The following is a 20,861-nucleotide window of genomic DNA, read 5'->3' on the forward strand; positions in this document are numbered from 1 at the left end:
GCTCCCAGCACTTCAGTCAGCTGCTCGGTGAAATCTCAGAGCTCCAGGCATGGATGGTCTTTCAGGGCCTTTTTTGCTTTGACAACCTTTGGTTCTGTGAGCTGAGTTCTGGGTCTGGAACCAAGAACTACACAGCGGGAAGAGACAGAGGACATCATCATTTGAGAAGGAGATTGGCTGTTCCTGGAGCTCACCAAGTGAGGACAAGCGAGAAGGAATCTGCAATCTCCCCGCCTCCACTAAGGGTGTGTTCTGCCCAACTGGGCACATTGGTAACCGGCGTTCCTGGAGGGCACACACAGTGTCCCACCCACCTCTGTGTCCCCAGCTCCAGAGCAGCACAGAGCACAGAGCACAGAGAAGGTGTTCATACATCTATGCTGATTGGTCGATTGAATAAATGAACACATGATCCCATTAAAAGACAATGCTGACCAGCACCCCACCAACACCTACACCCCACTCTGGACCAATTGAAAAAGCCTCTCTCTTGGGGGAGGGAAAGGCATTAATAGTTGTTGAAATTTCTCAGGTGGTTCTAATGTGCGGGCAGATTGAGAACAGCTGCCGTGGGGCGTTGCTTCTCAAAGTGCGGCCCAGTGATCTCCTGGGGCCCTTGTTGATGGCCTGGACTCCAGCCTGGCTCCAGACTCACGGAATCAGATCAACTTGAGGAATGCGGGCCATAAGGTACGGTGGTTTGCAGTTCCAGCCTTGGAGACAGAGCGACTTGGGCTCGGATATTGACCCTGTCAGTAACTGGTAACTGGGTACAACTTACTTCACTGTGCTTCATTTTCCTCATCTGTAAAGTGGGGACCTCAGAGAATTTGGGGTAAGAGTAAACGTGTCTGGCACAGAGGAGGTGCTCAATAAATGTTAGCTGTCCTAGGAGGGGACCCCGGGAGGCCACCTGTTTAATGAGCACCCATGGTTCTTTTTTTTTTTTTTTTTTTTTTTGACTGATGAGTCTTTTAATAGAAAAACACACGTGTTAACAGTAGCAACACAGTCTCTCGCGATCCTGATGGCGCTGGGCTTCAGTTCTTCACCTTGGGGGGTGGCCTGTACACACCCACGACCACAGCGTGGTCTCTTTTGTATGGCTCTAGCGTCAACTGCTCCTGCACCCATGGTTCTGATTCACACTGCAATGGGGACCCACCCTGCTCTGAGACCCCGGAAGTACTTCCCAGACTTACTAAGGGCCGGGAGAGTAAGTGACTTTCCCCGCAGGTCTGTGGGCCAGCCTGACCAGTGTTACACACACAAAATGATGGGCTCTTTTTCTTACACATTCACGTGGATTTTGACTTCCCCTCAATCAGATTTTTTAAAGCTTTCAGTTAAATTGATAACTCCATTGATCCAGGTAACTGTTTTAAATTTATAAATGTAATCTATAAATACTGATCGAGGACAGGCTCGGGAGCCACACTGCATGGGTCCTTATCCTAGTTCCACTTAAACAAGTCTACACCCAGAAGTATTTGTCATTGTCATTACCATCACCATCTCATGTAGGCATTGCAGATACTTGCTACCACATTTTATTCATGTTGCCAACTAATTCTAGAAATTAAACTGGCCCTCCGAGAGGATGCACCATGCCTGTCACGTGACTGTGACCTCCGCAGGGCAAGCTGATACCACAAGTCCAGGGGTCCAGATGCCTCTAGTTTTGGATATTGGCCCTAGAAGGAAGCTTGATTTGGGCAGTGTCCCAAGCCCTGGGATAGCATGACTGCCCGGTACAGCTTCCTGGCTTTGTGCAAAAACAGCTGGAAAGGGCAGGATCTCCAACCCCAAACTCATAACCTCTGACCCCAAAGTCATCCTTAAAATCCCCCTCAGCCCCAGCTCCTTGGTTCCTGAGTGGGAGCCTCTAATCCTCCAGCCTCCCCACCTGCCTGGCCTCTTGCCCTTCCTCTACCCCACCTCCCAGTTCTGAGCCCGGTCTGGAGCACACACTGCCCTCAGCCCCTCCTCTCTTGTTACCTAGAGTTGTGCCCAAATCGAATGGGAGCTGCCTTCTCTCTTTGCCAGATGTGTCCCGGGATTCCACCATCCAAATCACATGTGTGTGCTTCTGTGTCCTTGGGCAGTGTTTTTCCATTTGCCTCTGAGTGGGCACCTGGTGTCTGAATATGATTCACTCGGTGGGTAGGGGAGAGGCAAGGCCTTCACCAGTGTCTGGAGAGGTGGGGAGCAGCTCCAGGTGAAAAAACAACCCCAGGAGGCAGTGTGATGTCTCATTCTACTGTATCCTAGTTCCCTCTCTTCTCCCCTGATCCCTTCATTCTTCTTCCTTTTGCCAATGTCTGCAGAATGGGGATACATAGGGGCAGGTGAGGTGGGGCAGAACGGTAGGTGTATGTCCAGTGGATAAATGTCGGTTGGCTGGGCTGGGAGGCGGGCAGAGTGCAGGAAGTGTTTTCTCTGTGCATCTCTGGTCCCTCCTACCTACGGGCAGGTAGAGGTGATGCCCTAGTGGAGGCGTAACTGTCAGGCCCGGGCCAGGGCTCCAAAGTCTTGCTTCCCTTGTGGTGGCCACCATCCATTCTATTTCCTGGGGTTTCCCTGCACTCCAAGCCCAGTTTCAGAGTCTTCCCAGAGATCCCTTTTCCCGTTGTTCCAGAAAACAAGCACAAGACTCTTTTGTTTTAAAGACTTATTGCTGATCCTCGTCAGTGACGAACTAGTTACCCATCCAAACAAAGCCTGACTTTGGGGGGATCCACTCAGATCTGGCACCCCTGCCACTTCCATCCTCAAGCAGAGTCCACCGAGGCCCCTCCCCCCTACCTAGATTTCAAGGACCCTTCGTAACAGACGTCCCCTCTTCTGGCGTGGGAGTTAAGAGAAGCCCTCTTTGTCACGCCAGGAGCCTCAGTGGTATGTAATCAACCCCATTTGTCCCTCTAGTGTCTATACCTCTGAGGTCCCTCAGCCTGCCCAGAAATGATCTGCTCAGAGGAGCACCCGAAAAAGCCCCTCCCCCTCCACCTTCACCTACCCCAACACATTTCTAAGGGCTGAAAGTCTCCTCTCAAACGTTGATTGTTAAGTTTATCGCTTTCTCCCAGTAGGTTCTTCAAACACCCTTTCAAAGGGGGACACTATTAGTCACCTTAATGGGCATGATTCTTATCAGATCGCTCTCCTCAGAGACTCAAAGCACCAGCTGCGGGAGCCAGGCAGTGCCAGGAGTGGCCACTGGAATGGAAGACCGCGCGGTGACCGGGAATAAAGTCCCAGGTGTCACCATTTTCCCCAGGGTGGTGTGTCCTGCATGGCCAGCCAACCGTGATGTCCCGCACAGGAGGAAACTGGAAACTCCCGCCGGCCCTGTGACCCTAGAGCCTCCTCCCTTCCTGGCCTCAGACTCTGGAGGCCCTTGGCCCCCATCCCACACCCTGCCAAGGCTCTTGGACACCCCTGTGTTTATGTCAACAGAGCGGTTGCTAGTGGGGTCAGGCTCCTGCCCGCCAGGGCTGTGCCTGGTGCCCGTGGCCCGTTGTTTGTGTACCTCGTCTTGGCAGTGACCGAGGGGCAGGCACGCCAGGGCTGGGTCTCTGAGGCAACGCATTGTTGGGGTCCCAGCTGTCCCTGCACATAAAGCACCCACTCTGTCAACGGGCTTGCAAGGTATCTTCCTTCGCAGAGTGAGAATGTAAACCTTCCCCTGGTGAGGCCGCTATTTTCCTCCAGCCCACCACCCCATCCCGGCCTCTCTACCCCCTTCCCCGTGATGGCAGCTCGGCAGCCCGCCGAGACCCAAGGAATAGCCGTGCCTGACCCTGTCTCCTCCTCTCAGCCACCTCCTAGAACCTTGGAATATTTTCTGAAATGACCGTGGGAAATGGGGCAGGGAGAGGCAGGCCGCAGCCTACCCTGGGCCTAACCCAGCTCCTCCCAGACACAGAGAGGGGCTGGGGCCTACGGAGACAGATTGGGAGAATTCCCTTTTGGGTTTCCATCCCCACTCACCCGCTGTCTGGTGTCTCTATACCTATACCCCCTACACACACACACACACACACACACACACACACACACACACACACACACACACACACACACACACACACACACACACCTCATATACTAATTGCTTCCAGAGCCCAATCTCCCTGCAAGAACTCCTTCTGCCCCTAGTCCCCTTCTTGCCCCTCGTCCCTGAGAGCCTGGCCTCAGGGGTCCTGGTAGCAGTAGGGACTCAATGGTAAAGGAGTTAAGACTCTGGAACCACAAAGCTCTGCTCTCACTAGCTATGTGACTTTGGGGGCAAGTCACTTAACCTCTCTGATCTCAATTTCTTCACCAATAAAATGAGGATAATAATAGTACCTACTCCAACATCCTTATGAGGAGTAAATGAGTTCATTTACGTGACCTGCTTAGAGCCACGTCAAGCCCCAGGGAGGGTTGGGCCCGTGTCAGCTCTCATGTTACTGAATTCCAGGCAGCATAACCCAGTGGGAAAAGCATGGAACTCGGAGGCTGACAGACTTGGGTTCAAATCCCAGCACTCCACTGACTCCACTGAAATAAACAGATACCTTATTTCCCAGTTTCCTCTTCTGCAAAAGGGGTGTATTGATAGAAACGTACCCAGCAGTGTTAACACAGGGTGGTGGGGGGGAAATGCCTGCACTAAAAAGAGTATAGTGGCAGCTGCAGGAGCAGGAATCCGGCTCCTGGCACCTGATCCCACAGATTAGCTACTGCGCTCTGGGGCCAGCAGGGGAGACTGGACTAACTTGGAAAGGAGAGCCACGGACCAGGCAGGAATTTGTGCCCCCAAGAGATGCCATAAATAGTCAGAGGGAGTCAGAGGGCCTCCAGGGAAGGAGGGTTGGAAAGGAGCAGTGGAAAAGGAAACTGTCAGTCATCAGTCCAGGGAGCGTCCAGGGCACTCTCCCAAATGTCAAAGGTAAAAGTGTATGGATGTGGTAGGAGTAAGTGGTCACATCTTCAGAGAGGACCAGCTTGGGGACCATCTCCCAACATCACTCAGAGTCAGAAAATTTCCACACTGTTCATCTCCACCCTGCAGGTCTTTAGGAGCCAGCCCTGCTTCCTCATTTTCATCCCTTTACCATCCTGGAATAGAGAGCAATAACTCAGCCTGCATCGCAGGTGGGAACACTGAGGCCCACCCAGAGATGCTAAGTGATTTGGCCAAGATCACACAGTGAATCAAGGATTGAGATGTGGATATGAACATGGATTTTTTTTTTTTTTTTACTCCCAATCTAGGGTATACACTACAGCCAAAATATAAGAACCTGTCCTCAGGGAGGAAGTCTTCCCCACGAGGGAACAGTGAGCTGAAAGGATCCCTTCTCCCCACTTTCCTCCCTGCAAGACATTTTACTCTTCCTCAGTTGATCCAAGCACATCATTGTAGCTGCAGCTGGAATGCTTTAAAGATGTATTCATCAGAACTAGCTGGGTGCAGCCCCGGAAATAAGAAGGTAGGCTCAGAAGACCTGGACTTAAATCTTTGTGTGATCTTATACAAATCACCTTTCTGAGCTGCAGGGCCCTGACCTGCAAAATGAACACAATAATACACACTGCGTGAGACTGGCATGAGGACCAAAGGCGATAATGAGAGCCTGAGTGCCTGAATGACCCCAAACGCTATAAAAGCTGGGAGCTGCTCCTGGTGAGGCAGCACCTTATTCCTCTCTGGATTCTTGGTGTTTACTACAGTAGTGCCTGGCATGTAGGAGCCCTAGATAAGTGTTGATAAAATAAAAGAACAGAGTAAACTCTTTGCATTTAAATGCTGTATGTTTGTGTGATGATAATAATAATGTGTGTTTGCTATTTATCAGTTATCACTGCCTTTCTTTGTGGGCACAGGCACTACTACGGCTACCCTGTGCTTTACATCCCTGGAAAAATGACTGAATTAAAAAAAATAACTTCTGGATAAGAATGCTTTTAGTAATAAGCCTAATAGGTAGGGTGACCATATAGTTCACCTATACTGGGGCACTTTGGGAGTGAAAGGGAAGGCAGTAGTAATTATGCCTGGACAACAGATATAAACTATGATTATCCTGGGCAAACCAAATTGCTTGGACATCTTACTCATAGGACGCAATGCTGCTCAGAACTCTCCGGAGGGGAGAGCCCCAAATCCTCCAAATCATCCTAACTCCTATTCTCTACCCCGATCACGGAAGGGGTCCCCTACCTTCTCATTCCCACCACCCACCTGCACTGGGAGCTGTGTTCAGATCAGGTCCCCAGCGTTCTTAGGTTCCTCATTTTCAGCATCTAGGTGACTCTGACCCACACTTCTGCTGCCCTGAGAATGTCCTAGAATGTTTGCACTGCCCCAGACACGAAAACCCATGGCCCCAGCTAAGCACCCACCGTGTCAACTGCAAAAATCATCCAGCCCCTCCCGATGCTGTCCCAGCTCAGGGATTATTCCAGGGGCAACAGTCATCTCTCATTAGTTTCAATAGTCTTAAAACCAGTTCTTCTGCTTCTGCTCTTTCTCACCTTTGCTCTGTTCTCAACAAAGCAGCCTGGGTGATCCTACAGAAATATGTCAGACCATGTGTCCCATCTTTTCAAAGATAATGGCTTCCTATCTCACTCAGAGAAAAAGCCAAGGTCCTTATAACAGTCCCTAAGGCCCCAGCCTACTTAGCCTTTGTTTATCTCTCTGACCTCATCTCCTAGGACTCTCCAGCCATGTGTATGTCCTTACTTGTTCCCCAAACACACCAGGAAAGCTTCCACCTCAGGACCTTTGCACCTGCTTTGCCCCTCCCTTGGAACACTTTCCCCTTAGATAACCCTATGACTATTTCCTTCACCTTCTTCAGATCTTTTCTCAATTATTTCCTTCTTCAAAGTTCTTCTCTGGCCACCCTATAAAAACATGTCACTCTGTCCCCCTTCCCTGCCTTTTCTCCTTAGCACCACCAAATAGACCATATATATTACTTATCCTGTATATTATTCAACCCCCTCAAGCTCCGTGAGGGCAAGGATTTTCATTTGTTTTGTTCTTTGCCATACCCCAGTACCTGAAACAGCCCCTAGCATATAGTAGATGCTCAATAAATATTTGTTAAATGAATAAAGGACCAACTGAGAGGGAACATACATGGCAGTTGGACATTTGGCCTCAGGAGTGAAAAGGCCTGGTTTTAATCCTGGCCCTGCCATTTTGGGGCTTATGACCGTAAAAAGGCCCTTAACCCTTCTGTGCATCTTAGTTTCCTCATGTGTAACATGGGATAATCCACATTGCCTCCCAGGACTATTGAGAGCATTAAGTCCAATTTCACATATAAAACACTAAACTCACTGCCTGGCCTCTTTCCAAAACTAAGCTTAGTAAATGGCAATAGTGTTACTTCTGGAGGCGCCCAGTCGATGTGACATTGCTTATGCATCATAACAGGTAAATCAGCATCTACTCCCTTTGAGTAACAACTCACAGTTTCTTTCCCAATTTGCACTACTCATCACCCCCTGTCTCAGGACCCTCTTTCCCTGAACCCAAGTCTCCCCAACAAGCTGGCCTGGGTCTCTTTGCAAATGCCCCTTTCAACACAAGCCTTGTCCTGCTTAAACATCTGAGAGAGCTTCCCTCCGAAAACTCACCCACCCTAGGTCCCTTCCACGATCTCCCCAGGCGAGCTGGGTGGGAAAGAAAGGTGAGGGATACATGGTGAGGGAGGGTGAGAACAAAGAGAATATGCATACATGTGTGACCTGGTGTGGGGAGGGAGAGCAGGCCAAGCCATCCCCACCTGCCAGCTTCCTGTCTGCTGCTGATAAATAGGGGATACCGATGGCCAGATTTTCCATTCCCCCCATCCCGGCACCCGCCATCACTCAATTAAAAAAAGACAGAGCGAGAGAGCCTGGGGGAGGGGCCTCTGGTTATAAAGCCTGTGGGCCAGCGGGTGAGCACACTCCCGGACGGCCAGATCCTTTTCCTGTCACCCCCAGGCAGATTTAGCTGCTGACAGCTGCTTGGGACTCTGCCTCCAGGCCTTGGCCCAGACCGCCGTCTCTCCTCTCTCTCAGACTCCCAAGCTTCAGCCCCTCCATGGCCCAGAAAGAAGAGACAGCCGCGGCCACGGCGCCTACCTCGCAGGATGGCGAGGATCTGGAGAACCTGGAGGACCCCAAGAAGCTGAAGGAACTGGAGGAGCTGCCGCCCTTTGAGATCGTCACAGGGTGAGAGCTGGGTGTGCGCTGGGTTCCTCCTCCCTAGAAGAGCACCAGCTGGGGACAGGCTGGGGGGACTTAGGATGGTAAGAGTAGGGATTGGGGTCACCATGCTGCAGCCATGAGAGTGCACAAGTGTGCACAGCAGGGGCTGCAGGGGACGCAGCAGCAAATCTCTCTTGGCTTCTCAGACACCTCCAGTCAGGGGAGGTGGGGAAACTCCGTGGAGGCCAGGGCCCAGAGGAGGAAACTACCCCGGAGGCATCCCTTGCCTCTCTGGGTAGAGGTTGTTTAGTCCCAGGGAATTTGGTAAAAACATGGGATGCCACCGGTACATTTCAATATGGTCCCGAAGTAGCCCCTCCCTCAACGTCTCTCTCTGCTTCCGAGTGGGCCTCTCCTCTACCTGTATGTCTCTCACTCTTTCTTTAGAGCTTCTCCCTGGAGTAGAAGATCCTAAGACAGGAAAGACAGATCCATCCTTTCCCAAGCTAGAGTGAGAAGCGTGTTTTTTTTTGCTTGCTGAATCATTTCTGAGTCTCCCCAGGGGCTGCCTACATCCGCCCCCCAGGGAAACAGAGAAGTAACAGGCCAGGCCCAGAGCTTCTGGGCAGAGGAGGGGTTCCAACACCCTCAGCCACAGCCTGCAGGAAGCAGGATCTAGAGCAAAGAGCGTTGAGGCTCCAAAGAGGGGGCTGCACACAGGGTCCCCCTGTCTTCTCCAGATTATGCCACTTCCAGGAATGAAACCAAGCTGTCTTCCTCCTCTTCCCTCTCTGTCCCTTTGGCAGAAGATTCTGCTAAGTTCCTAATCAAAGAATAAGAAGGGAGTACGTGGGACCACTAGGATTCCTTCACGGGAGTCTCCAACAATGCCCACAGCAGATGAAGGGCCACAGGAAGAGAAACTTCAGGAAGAACGGAGGCCTGATGCCTTCAAGGGGCAGAAGGGCCCTGGGAGGCCATTTGGACTTGCTGTTTGAAGCTGGGCAAGTGCTTTTCCAGTCCTGGCTGCAGTTTTTTCATTCGTAACATGAGGAAGTTATGCTAGTTGATTCCCAAGGTCCCTTCCAACTCAGATATTCTCCGATTTCTAACAGAATCTGAGGGAAATGCATCCTAGTTCCTGAGGCAAGGCTTAAGGAAAGAGCCCTGGAACTTGCACTCACCCATGGCCAACCAAGTAATGTCCCCTTCAGCCCAGGATTAAAGGAGCAATGGGGCACAGATTAATACATTCACAGGGAGAGCCTAGGGCCACCGGGACAGGAGAATCCTTGATTCCGGTGGCTCTCTGTGGAAGGAGATCCTTCTTCTAACACCTCAACATGCTGGTCCATGCTGGCCTCGGTCACATACACACACACACAGGCACATGCACACCCACTCTGCGCAGTGTCGTGATCTTGTGATCTCCCCGGCACAGGGGCAGGGTTGCTTCAGAACAGAATTAGAGTTTGTTTGTTGAGTTGAACATGCTTTGAGGTCTCAGCGTGGTTGGTTTTGAAAGGTTAAATCCTCTGATGTCACTTACATGTGTCTGGAGCTTTATAATCTCGGCACACTTCCATAGGCCTGAGTGCCTTCAAGCCTCGGCACAAGGCCAGGAGAGGAGCTATATCATTGCCACTCTACAGATGGAGAAGCTGAGAGTAGGGGAGATCCAGTCACGGCTCCAAGACCACAGAACCAGTAAGTGGCAAGTTTTCTGACTCCACCCTAGCATCCTTTCCACTGATCTCCCAAACAGAGCTCCAGCTCTCTCCATCCTCGAGATGGTGATGCTCAGAGGCTTCCCTGACCCAAGGCTCAGAAAAAAAGGCACAGTAGGGCAGCTTTCTGGGTGCTCTGAGAGCAGTTCAGGAGGGATGTGGAGCCCTTCGTGTTTCCCAGCCACAAGGAACAACTGTGGCGATCTGTCTCCTGGGCCCCTCCAAGTAAACAGACAGCTTAAAATAGCCTAGAGGTGTGGCTGTGTCTGTGCTGGGACAGGAAGAGGGAACAGCTCTCCTCTCTCGCTCTCCAGGCGCCCTGGCATCAAAGGACCAGCAGAGCCTGGACTTCCACGGGGGAGAGGTCTAGCCACACTGACCCTTAGAACAGGGCCCCAGACTAGAACCGCAGATGGCTTTTCAGGAAACAGTCTGAGGGGAGGAGGGGGTACTGGGTAGGAATAAGGAGAGACATGCCCACTTATCGTGATTCTTGTTTGAATACGGCACTCGGGATAGAAAGCAGATCTAAAGGAATTCCCTGGTGGTCTAGTGGCTAGGACTTGGAGCTTTCACTGCCGAGGGCCCAGGTTCAAACCCTAGTCAGGGAACTAAGATCCCACAAGCCTCGTGGCATGGCCAAAAAAAAAAAAATAGAAAGCAGACCTAAGAACATTAAAAATAATGTGGTAGGGCTTCCCTGGTGGCGCAGTGGTTGAGAGTCCGCCTGCCGATGCAGGGGACATGGGTTCGTGTCCCGGTCCGGGAAGATCCCACATGCCGCAGAGCGGCTGGGCCCGTGAGCCATGGCCGCTGAGTCTGTGCGTCCGGGGCCTGTGCTCCGCAACGGGAGAGGCCACAGCGGTGAGAGGCCCGCGTACCGCAAAAAAAAAAAAAAACACACACACACACAAATAATGTGGTAGAAAGTGCTAGAGAAAGGTCTGTAACTGTGGCAGTGTGCCCAGGCCCGCTCATGCCTCTCAGCTGAGAGTCAGTCGGGTGCATCTCTTACCAAGTCTGTGTTCACTAAATCCTGCTGGTTTCCTGAAATCTATATAATGGGTGTGTTTACAGGAATCAGCAAATGTTAGAAATCAGGGCTTTAAAAAAAATTTTCTTTCAGAGAGCTGTTAAACCAGCACAGCACTGAAAGAGAGAACCCTCTGAACAGGAGGAGAGCAGAGGAGGGATGTGCCTAAGGGGTAAGATCTGAGGCCCGGAGAAGGTACCATCCATCGGTACCAGGTTTAATTTCTCGAGTGTCGACTGCTGTCCAAAATCTGAGAGGTTGGATTACTCAACCTATCTTTCAGATGAGGAAACCAGTCCTCAGAGGGAGAAATAATTTGCCCAAAGCTAGTGGATGGAGTAGGGTGTGAACCCCAAGACTCTCTGATTTGCATCAGACAGTGATGCAAGTGCATCTTAAAAGGCCATAAAGAAGAGTCTTTTATATTCAACAAATATTTTCTGAATAGGAGACATTTGTTTACTGCCTGTTTCCCCCAGAAATATTTAACCTCCATGAGGACGGGGACTCTGCCTTTTAGATGCTTTCCCTAGCACCAAGAATGGTACCCAGCTCCTAACTGGTACTCAATAAACATTTGCTGAATAAGTGAGTGAACTCATGATCGAGCACCTATTGTGTGGTAGGCTCTCTGCCAGACATTCGGGTAGGGAATTAATTGCAGGGAGGGCTTCTTGAGGAGAGAAGTTCAGGAAATATATACGAAGATCCAGCAGCGCTAGGCTCACAAGAGAATTCCACTGGATCATGCCTGCCTCTTAACTCAGCATGCTTGAGGGGAGCTCTGGGGCACCGGAACGGGTTGGCTCCCCATGTCTCCACCCCAGCTGCAGCCCTGCCTGGCAGCTCCCCTTGCTGTGTGTTTGTCTTTATCTCTAGTTATGTTGCGTACGATTTTACATAAGCTGAACCTGCTATCAAAGGGATTATTCTAGAATGGAGATAAATGGCACAGGCGACGAGTCTCCTTCCAACCACTTCTCTAGCCCCCAGGAGTTTACTCCACCCATGTGAGGAATGGAGAGGAGAAGCAGGGTTCAGAGAAGGACCAGGCAAAGAGTGAGGGGCCTTCGACACCACTGTTAATGCCATGGCCCCTCACCCCTCACCTGGAGTCTGGAGCAGGCTGGGAAAGTTTGTTCTATAAAGAACAGAAGACGGCCACTGACTCTGGCCACCCTGGCCTCCACTGAGGGTTGGGGGAAGGTGGAAGCTCATGTGCAGAGATGGTGTTTCCCCGGGAAACAGGGCGGGCCCAGGGCTTTGGGAATCCTGTCCAGAACTGTCAGTCAGGAGCCAGCAGTTCCTCAAACCCCTTCTTAGCTCTAGGAAGTCGGGCTGTTAGAACTCTCTGCTTCCCTACACTCCTCCTCTGACGATGCCCACTCCTAGCATCTTCTTTGAAAAGTGGTCTGGAAAAGGGAAAAGGAAACTGAAACTGGCAATTCTGCCTCTTTCAAGTAGGTCACGAAAGGTCTCGTGAGCAAAGCGGAAACGAGTCAACACTCAATTACCTGTGAGTAGATTTTCTGCTCCATGGATTATTTGGGGGCAAATGTTTAAACTTGGAGTAGCTTCCACTGCCCTCCAGGTTGCTTCCTTTCACTGTCTAGATTTATGCTTAGGAAATGCAAATGTTTTTTAATGTGAAAGTGAGTATATATATATATATATATATATATATATATATATATTGCATTGACTCACATCTCTTCTCCCTCCATCAAGCAGACCTTTGTCCCACTTTTTCCTAGATATAAGGATCCTCCACTTCCTGCCTAGAGAATTGCCCAGAAACCGGGGTCTAAGCAGATGAAGTATGAATGGCCTTGTCTGCAGAAAGTATGAGGAAGTGGTGCCGAAAGAGGTGCTGAAGTTGGCAGGAGGGGGTAGGAATCATGCTGTTGGTTTCTGTGCTTGAAGAAGGGACTGAGTCCAGGTGAAGGAATCTACCATCAGCATCTCTCTCCTGACCACCACTCCAACACACACACACACACACACACACACACACACACACACACACACACACACACTTTAGCAGTAAAATATCTGCTGGGGTTGACAGCAACGGGCTATAATATAAGTAAGTGTGGTACTTGGGCATATCATGCTACTAGAAAATAAAACATGTTTGTGATTATCTACGAAATCACTGTCACTATTTCCTTCCTTCCACTAGTGGGCATAATACTGTTATGTGATTCTATAATATAACCCAAGATGGCCATGTTGGCTAGCTCTCTGGAGAAATTTCAGACCTCTGCTGCCTCTATTCTCCTGGTAGCCCTCCAGGGCCGAGCTGTTTCAGTCTGTGGGAAGCCCAAAGAACCTCATTCAACCTTTATGCTCCTTCTAGAAGACCAAGAATCCCACTGGGAAGCCAAGCACGCTCAATCTCTGAGCGAGCCCAAGGAAAGACGGGGAGCCAGGACCTTCCGTGACTTTCCCTTTTGCCCCTTGGATGCACTTCCGTTCCTGAGGTCCCTAGTCCAGAAGGCCCTGCTGAGGGACAGGGTAGACCATGGGGCTGTTGGCCCACGGCGGTGGAAACTGATATTTACAGAGAGGTGAACATTCTTCCTCTCCCTTGGGTTTCCAGTTTCTCTGGGTCCTCTCCTCTTGCCTAAAGAAGAGGAGGATGGGCTGAGAGAAGCATCAGTTGTAGACCATCCAGCCAACCTGCAACTGCACACTGGGCCACACATGTCCTCTCGGCTGGGCTGTACTTGGCAGAGTTGGAGCAATACTTCGGGGTTTCCAGAAGGAAACCTGAGGGACCAACAGGCAGCTATTGTGGAAGCCCCCAAGCCAACCAAGCAGCCATGAATCCTTCCAAAAGTTTTTACCTGAGAATCCATCCTACAAGTAGCTCTGGATTGGACTTGGGGAAGTGGTCTGGCAAAAGGCCTTGAAGAAAGGAAATCCAAAAAAGAGGGGATATATGTATACATATAGCTGATTCACTTCGCTGTACAGCAGAAACTAACACAATATTGTAAAGCAACTATACTCCAATTAAAAAACAAACAAACAAAAACAGTTTCAGCAAGGAAGGTAAGCTCTGTGCTTCTCGGGAGAAAAAAAAAAGCCACTCTAGGAAGTGAAGGGATCATTTAGCAACTGGCTGAGTTCAGGAGTGGTCTGGTGGGGTGGGTTTAATGGGGGAAAGCCCAGTGTAAGTGAATTCCCAGCAGGGATTGAAAGAGGACAGGGGAATCATCTGGCCGTCCATCCTCCCCAAATGTTAAGTAAATATAAACACATTCAACCAGGGACAGAGGGACTTAGGGAGCTAAAGATAGTACCCGAAGGAATCCCAGGGCTGGGTCCCCAAACACATCCATCTCCACAATGGAAACTTAACCTGACAGCAGGGGACATGGAAAGCTGGCTGGAGAAAATGTGGTGATGGGGGACGGAAGGACTGCAGGAAAATAGCTCAAGTTTCCTCAGCTCTTTGGCACCTGCTACTTACCCCTAAGAAGCCAAGACCCTGGGATACCAGGGATCCCTCTGCAGCCCAGGGAGTTGGGTGACCTCTCTGGGGGAAGGGAAGTGGTGTAGAGAAGCAAGAGCAGAGTTAATGGTTGCCATAGGGTATCTTCTGGGGCAACCACAGAGATTACATTTTTTAAAAGAAAACATTCAGCCTCTCCAGCTGGTCCTCATCCACTCCCCTCCTTCTGACCTTTTCAATCTCTCCTGTTGCAGCCTCTTCATTCTCCTTGGACTTTGAACCTGCACAAATGGTCCCTATTTTAGAAAAACATGCACATACACGTAAAGATGAAACCAATCTTCACCTCTGATGCTTTCTTTAGGCCCTCTCCTTTTTTCTCCCCTTATTACTACTAAACTTTTCAAAACACCTGGGCTTTTTATGCTGCTTTCATTTCCTAATCATCCATCTCCCCTTGGACATATTCATTACCAAGTCTGGGGCTCTAAGACACCAAATGGGCTTTCTAAATTTCACGCTTTTCCCCCAGCTTCCCTCTCTCTGCCTAATGCCACCCCGGTACTCCTCCATGGACCTCACTTTCATTATACCTTTCTTTCCTCAGGAACCTGTAACAATTCTCTATTGGCTACTGAGTCAAGGCTAAACTCTCAAGAACCTTCATCACATGTCCTCCACCCTACCTCTTCATTTTTAGTAGTCCTTTACTGTTCTCAGCTGTCTTCTTTACATCTTTTCTTTCCAGCTATAATCTAGCTGCTAGATTACAAGCATCTGGAAGGCAGAGGCCAAGTCTTTTATGGTTTTGAAATGTGTCAATACTATACAAGTTAATTCATATCAAGGTACCCTTAGGTAGTCTGGCCTCAAAGATAAACATTCTTGGACACTTACATGACAACCCTTCTTTCACCTGAGGGAAAAGACAGACTTGAGAAAAACAGTCCTTGGGAGAGCCTGGGACTGCAAGTTTTAGGCCATCCTGTACCTAAGATGCAATATCCGTGACTGACAAGGAGAGATATGAAAGCATGAAATGTTCTTGCTCTGTCATGAGATATTTTACAGGCTTGCTACTTTGTAAAATTACTATTTGAACACTGCTTTTCAAACCTGGCCACATAGAATCATCTGGAGCACTTTTTTTTTTTTTTTTTTTTGGCGGTATGCGGGCCTCTCACTGCTGTGGCTTCTCCCATTGCGGAGCACAGGCTCCAGACACGCAGGCTCAGCGGCCATGGCTCACGGGCCCAGCCACTCCACAGCATGTGGGATCTTCCCGAACCGGGGCACGAACCCGTGTACCCCTGTATCGGCAGGCGGGCTCCCACCCACTGCGCCACCAGGGAAGCCCTGGAGCACTTAAAAAATGCTGATGCCTGGGCCTCCTCCAAATGTTCTCATTTAATTGGCTTGGCGTGGGGCCTGGGCATGGACATTTGTAGCTCCTCAAGCGGATTCTAACGTACAGCCAGGTTAAAGAGTCACTGATTTAGAAATGTGAGCGTGTGCTGTGTGCTGGGAGTGAAGGTGGAGTGTTTGGAGACCTGTGCTAATGAGATGTCCAGGATGCACACCTCACTCCAAATTCTCTCCTCTCCTTTAGATAAACATTTGAATTCCTTCGTGTCTTTTTGTCACTGCTGTCAGCGTAGGCAAGTCCTGTTTCGGTATTGAGAGTGAATGCGTCTCAGAGGTACTTATCTTGGAGAGCCATCCACTCCATGCTAGTCCTAGAACAAGAACTCATCATTCTCTCTCCTTCCCTGTGCCTTTGCCTCCTTGACCCACAGGGAGCGGCTGCCTGCCAACTTCTTTAAGTTTCAGTTCCGGAATGTGGAGTACAGCTCTGGGCGGAACAAGACCTTCCTCTGCTATGTGGTTGAAGCGCAGAGCAAGGGAGGCCAAGTGCAGGCCTCGAAGGGATACCTAGAGGACGAGCATGTCGCCGCCCACGCGGAGGAAGCCTTCTTCAACACCATCATGCCAGCCTTCGACCCGGCCCTGCGCTACCTGGTCACCTGGTACGTGTCCTCCAGCCCCTGCGCGGCTTGCGCGGACCGCATCGTCAGGACCCTCAACAAGACCAAGAACCTGCGCCTGCTCCTCCTGGCGGGGCGGCTCTTCATGTGGGAGGAGCCTGAGATCCAGGCGGCTCTCAGGAAGCTGAAGGAGGCTGGCTGCAAACTGCGCATCATGAAGCCCCAAGACTTCGAGTACGTCTGGCAGAATTTCGTGGAGCAAGAAGAGGGTGAATCCAAGGCCTTTGAGCCCTGGGAGGACATTCAGGAGAACTTCCTGTACTATGACGAGAAGTTGGCCGACATCCTGAAGTAGGCGAGTGGGCTCAGCCTCACGTGAGTCTTTTCACTGTTAACTTGGGTAGAAGGTCAGGTGGAACGAGTGGTCTCTTTGATTTTCCTTTGATAGGATTTCATCTCTGTTTTTGGTTGGTTGTAAAAACATTCTTAGAAGATCCCTCCTTCTTTTCTCTTTCTTCTCAATTCCTCTCCCTAAATCCTTTTCTCTCCTACTCTTTTATATCAAACTGATTTTCCCCATAACTTGGAGTGCTCAAGGGTGACAGGAATCCAGAAGCTTTGATGAGACAGAATGACTTTCATAGTAAGATTTAGACGGTGCAAGGACCTGTTACTGAACAGCAAAGATATTTCAGCCCCCTAAGCATGTCCCCATGTCCACCTGTTCAGACTTACTAACTCTGGACACCTTCTAGACGCCCTGCCGCCACCCCATTTGCAATCTTACCATTCCATTTTTCTCTAATGTAGGTTCTGCATTCCTACAGGGGCTTTTTTTTTTTTCCATTTTTGGTACTTTTGAAAGTCCCCGAATGGATCTGTATTCAACTTTTTGGGGGCCAGAGAAGCTTTCATGTTTTCAGACAAATGGTTCTGCTTTGAGGGAGACCAATAATTGCTGTTTGAATGTACAATACAAGAACATTTCCCTAATGTTGAGAAGACCTCATCAGAACTCGCAGAATAATGATGAATGCGGGGAATGAGGATAATATAGCAACAAGTTCTGCTATACAGCAATGTTTAAAGGTTTAAAAGATGTTTGTAAATGAGGCAGCAGCTCAGAAGTAGCCTCCTACAGATATCAAGATGTGATAGGAGAACTGGAAGTAAAGATTAGCTATTTAAGCAAATAATTAGGACACGATTAAGGCAAATTTGGCCTCTTGCTGAGGGTAAATTAGACTCTTAGAGAAACAGGCCGATTGCCCTCAGGAAAGAGGGTAAAGGATCCTTTACTACCTCCTTTTGAATTTCATCTGATCTAGTTTGCTCCCATAGAAGTGCAATGACTAAGTCTCTTTACAAGACCTGAGTTACCGATCAAAATTTTCCCATAACAGAGAAAGGGTCTTCACCACCCTCTTATCCAACTTTAATTCTGGAACACCTCACTTATTAATAAAACATGAAAGCAGCATGCTTCCATGAAGATATTAAACTTATTTTTGGTGTCTCTCACTCGTAATAGTCTAAAGAGATGTCGCTTCATGGACACGTTTTGGAAACGTAAGTGTTCCAGGGCTTGATGTTGGCAGGTGTTTGCTATTAGACATGCAGACAGGGTGCCTGATCATTCTCCAGCTGAGCGTTCACCAATCCATGAAGACAGTTTTTGGCCATTTCTTACAAAAAGCAGGACCCATTCACTGAATTCAGTGAGACTATGGTCAGGTAATGCCACATGGTACTTTGCTCACACAAAATAAGACCACTCTGAGTGGTGGTGAGTAGTAATACAAACAGATTTCTAAGGATGGCCTCTGCAAATACAAAATTAACTTAAATTCCTCGAAGATTTTATTAGTATAGGGACTGTCACTCGTAATTATAAACCCTACATAGATTATGTAGAATGATGACTGGTAGCCTAATTTTAACTCGTGTACTTTCTTCTTAAGCATCTTTCAGAGTCACAGGCCACTTCTTCCAGCTGCCCAACTAACCAGACGTCAGAGATGGGTGTGTGTGAGATGGGTGTGTGTGTGTGTGTGTGTGTGTGTGTGTGTGTGTGTGTGTGTGTGTGTGTGTGTGTGTTGTCCATTAAGTCAAATAATTAAATAGCTAGGGCTTTCCTGGTGGCGCAGTGGTTGAGAGCCCGCCTGCTGATGCAGGGGACACGGGTTCGTGCCCCGGTCCGGGAGGATCCCACATGCCGCGGAGCAGCTGGGCCCATGAGCCACGGCCACTGAGTCTGCGCGTCCGGAGCCTGTGCTCCGCGACAGGAGAGGCCACAACAGTGAGAGGCCCGCGTGCCGCAAAAAATAATAATAATAATAATAATTAAATAGCTAAACCTGCTATAAAAATTAAGCATTTCAAGGAGGATTAAAAAGAGCCTTTAATTTTGGATAACTGAGAGTTATATCTTTTGCTAATCTAAATAAACAAGTAAAATAGATAAATCACTTTGAGGGAAAAGTCCATTTCTAAGTCAAATTATTTTTAAATAAAATATTATTGGACATGTTCCACATTATAAGCCTCCTTCCATTAGTGTACATAACCGTATTATCTGGACCCATTAACATGCTTCCCTGTACTCTACTTTAGTTGCTCATATTCCTGAAGGGAAAGGTTAAAATGTACCAAGTTAAAAAAAAAATTGGCATGAAATCAAGTTGTCATCTAAAAGCAAAGAACTCTGCTTAATTAAAATACTCTCAAGAAATGAGCATTTGTTAAAGAAAATTTGTCTCATATTTCTTATTTCGTCTTTTTGAAAAATGACAGAATAGGATTTAACCATATATTTAACTCAAGATAACATATTTAAAGCAGATCTCTTCTGGGGCTTTCTCTGTGCGAACCACACCAAAACATGAATGAAACAAATCCAGTCCTGAGTAAACCGGAAATCACAGGAGACTATGGAGAAATTCAGGCACTTGCTGGCGAGGGCACAAAGAAACCCTAACTCAAAAAGAAAACCCTTCACTGCTTAGGGCCAGCAAGGCTCTCAGTAACATGCTTTCTGTTTTCTCACTAAGGTCTGTCTGCTGCCACCAAGAGACAGCAATGACACATGTGGCCATCTGGGACATGCCTGACTTCCCAATACCACTTGGAGCTGGACAACATTTGACACGAACCAATCCTACTGCACAACGCCCTCCGAGGACTCAAAATACACTTATGCTGTAAATCATTTAAGCTGTGCCTCTCTCTCTAAGGCTGCTCTTGGGAAAGAGGAAAATGAGCTGCGAAGAGAGAAACGGCAACCATATACGGGCACCAGGCATCCACGGGGCTGAAGGTCCGCATTTCCCTCAACTGGGCTGCTTAGGTCGAAGAGCCTCAGACCCAAAGTCTGCACAGATCTTTGAAATATGTCCAAAAATGCATCTTAAGTTGGGTTCTTTTTTTAAGAAAAACAGCAACATTAATAAAAGAGGTGGTGTGGTCTTTCTGTGACCAAGTTTTTTAAGGAACTTGGACATTTAGAAGTTATTATGGACAGTAAGCAAGTCCCAGGAATAGGGATGTCCCAGGCTATGAACCAAGCCATGACAATATATAAAGTGGGAGGAAGGCTTAAACCAGAACTTGCCTAGGCAACACGGAATGTACTAACTCTCCCATGCAGACTTCACACCTCGGTCTTGACCTTCATGAAATATTTTCTTCTGAGATTAGCTGTAAATGAGTATCTTTTCCCTCCTCTGAAGACAAGGAGTATGGCAGAGGATGAAACAAAAGGCACAAGAAATGTTTCTAAGGTATATAAACATCCCAAGTGCCAATTCATAGGCAATTAGCACCTTGATTAAAGAGCAAAGGACAAGAAGTAGGATTTCAATGTTCAGATACACATAATGTAAGAATAGTCAGTATGTGGTACTCGATGGCAACGGCAGGATGGTGTCAAAAGTCTCATTTCTTAAAAGGCTTGTTTGAGTCCTATGTAGAAGCAAAATTTCACATGTGAATTTCTGGGTGTCTCCCAAACTCTAACTAGGTTTCCAGGAATAATGTGTCCATTCTGAGTATCAGGCCATGCCTCCTTTCCCCAGGCTTCAAGTGTGGTAAGTCATTGGAATTTGACCCCAAGACTATCTGCAAATGACAAAGCACTTTATCACATCCCTGCTGAATTCCACTCACAGCCAGACCGCCACAAGACTAGTTTTGTTAAAGAAATATGAACGAGGCTCATACTCCATGAAAAAAATTAACCCTAATCCCTTAAAATGTAGAAGCAGCCTAGAAAATCAATGTTTTGACCCAGTGATAAGATTTATTTGCATAGTTAGGCAAAATACTTGAATTCTGAGTTTCCTCTTATCACTCCACTCTCATTTTGTTTTGTATAGACATTCTCTCCCTTTTTTTTCCCCTTCAATTTTACTGTGTGTATGTGGACAGAAACAAAGCTCCAAAAAAGTCTTAGTCTAAAA

General features: G+C 48.6%; 1 protein-coding gene across 1 annotated transcript; it reads left to right on the forward strand.

The window, feature by feature from the left end:
- Positions 1–8,092: 8,092 nt before the first annotated feature.
- On the forward strand, positions 8,093–19,696 carry APOBEC2 (apolipoprotein B mRNA editing enzyme catalytic subunit 2; the record flags this gene model as incomplete). The annotated part of the gene is made up of 3 exons (XM_082847927.1): positions 8,093–8,223; positions 16,216–16,779; positions 19,455–19,696. The coding sequence occupies 2 exons, from the start codon at positions 8,093–8,095 to the stop codon at positions 16,757–16,759; spliced, it is 675 nt and encodes a 224-aa protein (XP_082704053.1). The 3' UTR covers positions 16,760–16,779; positions 19,455–19,696.
- Between the last annotated feature and the right edge of the window lie 1,165 nt (positions 19,697–20,861).

Source organism: Leucopleurus acutus (assembly GCF_964270905.1).
Source record: "Leucopleurus acutus genome assembly, chromosome: 10".
Lineage (NCBI taxonomy): Eukaryota > Metazoa > Chordata > Mammalia > Artiodactyla > Delphinidae > Leucopleurus > Leucopleurus acutus.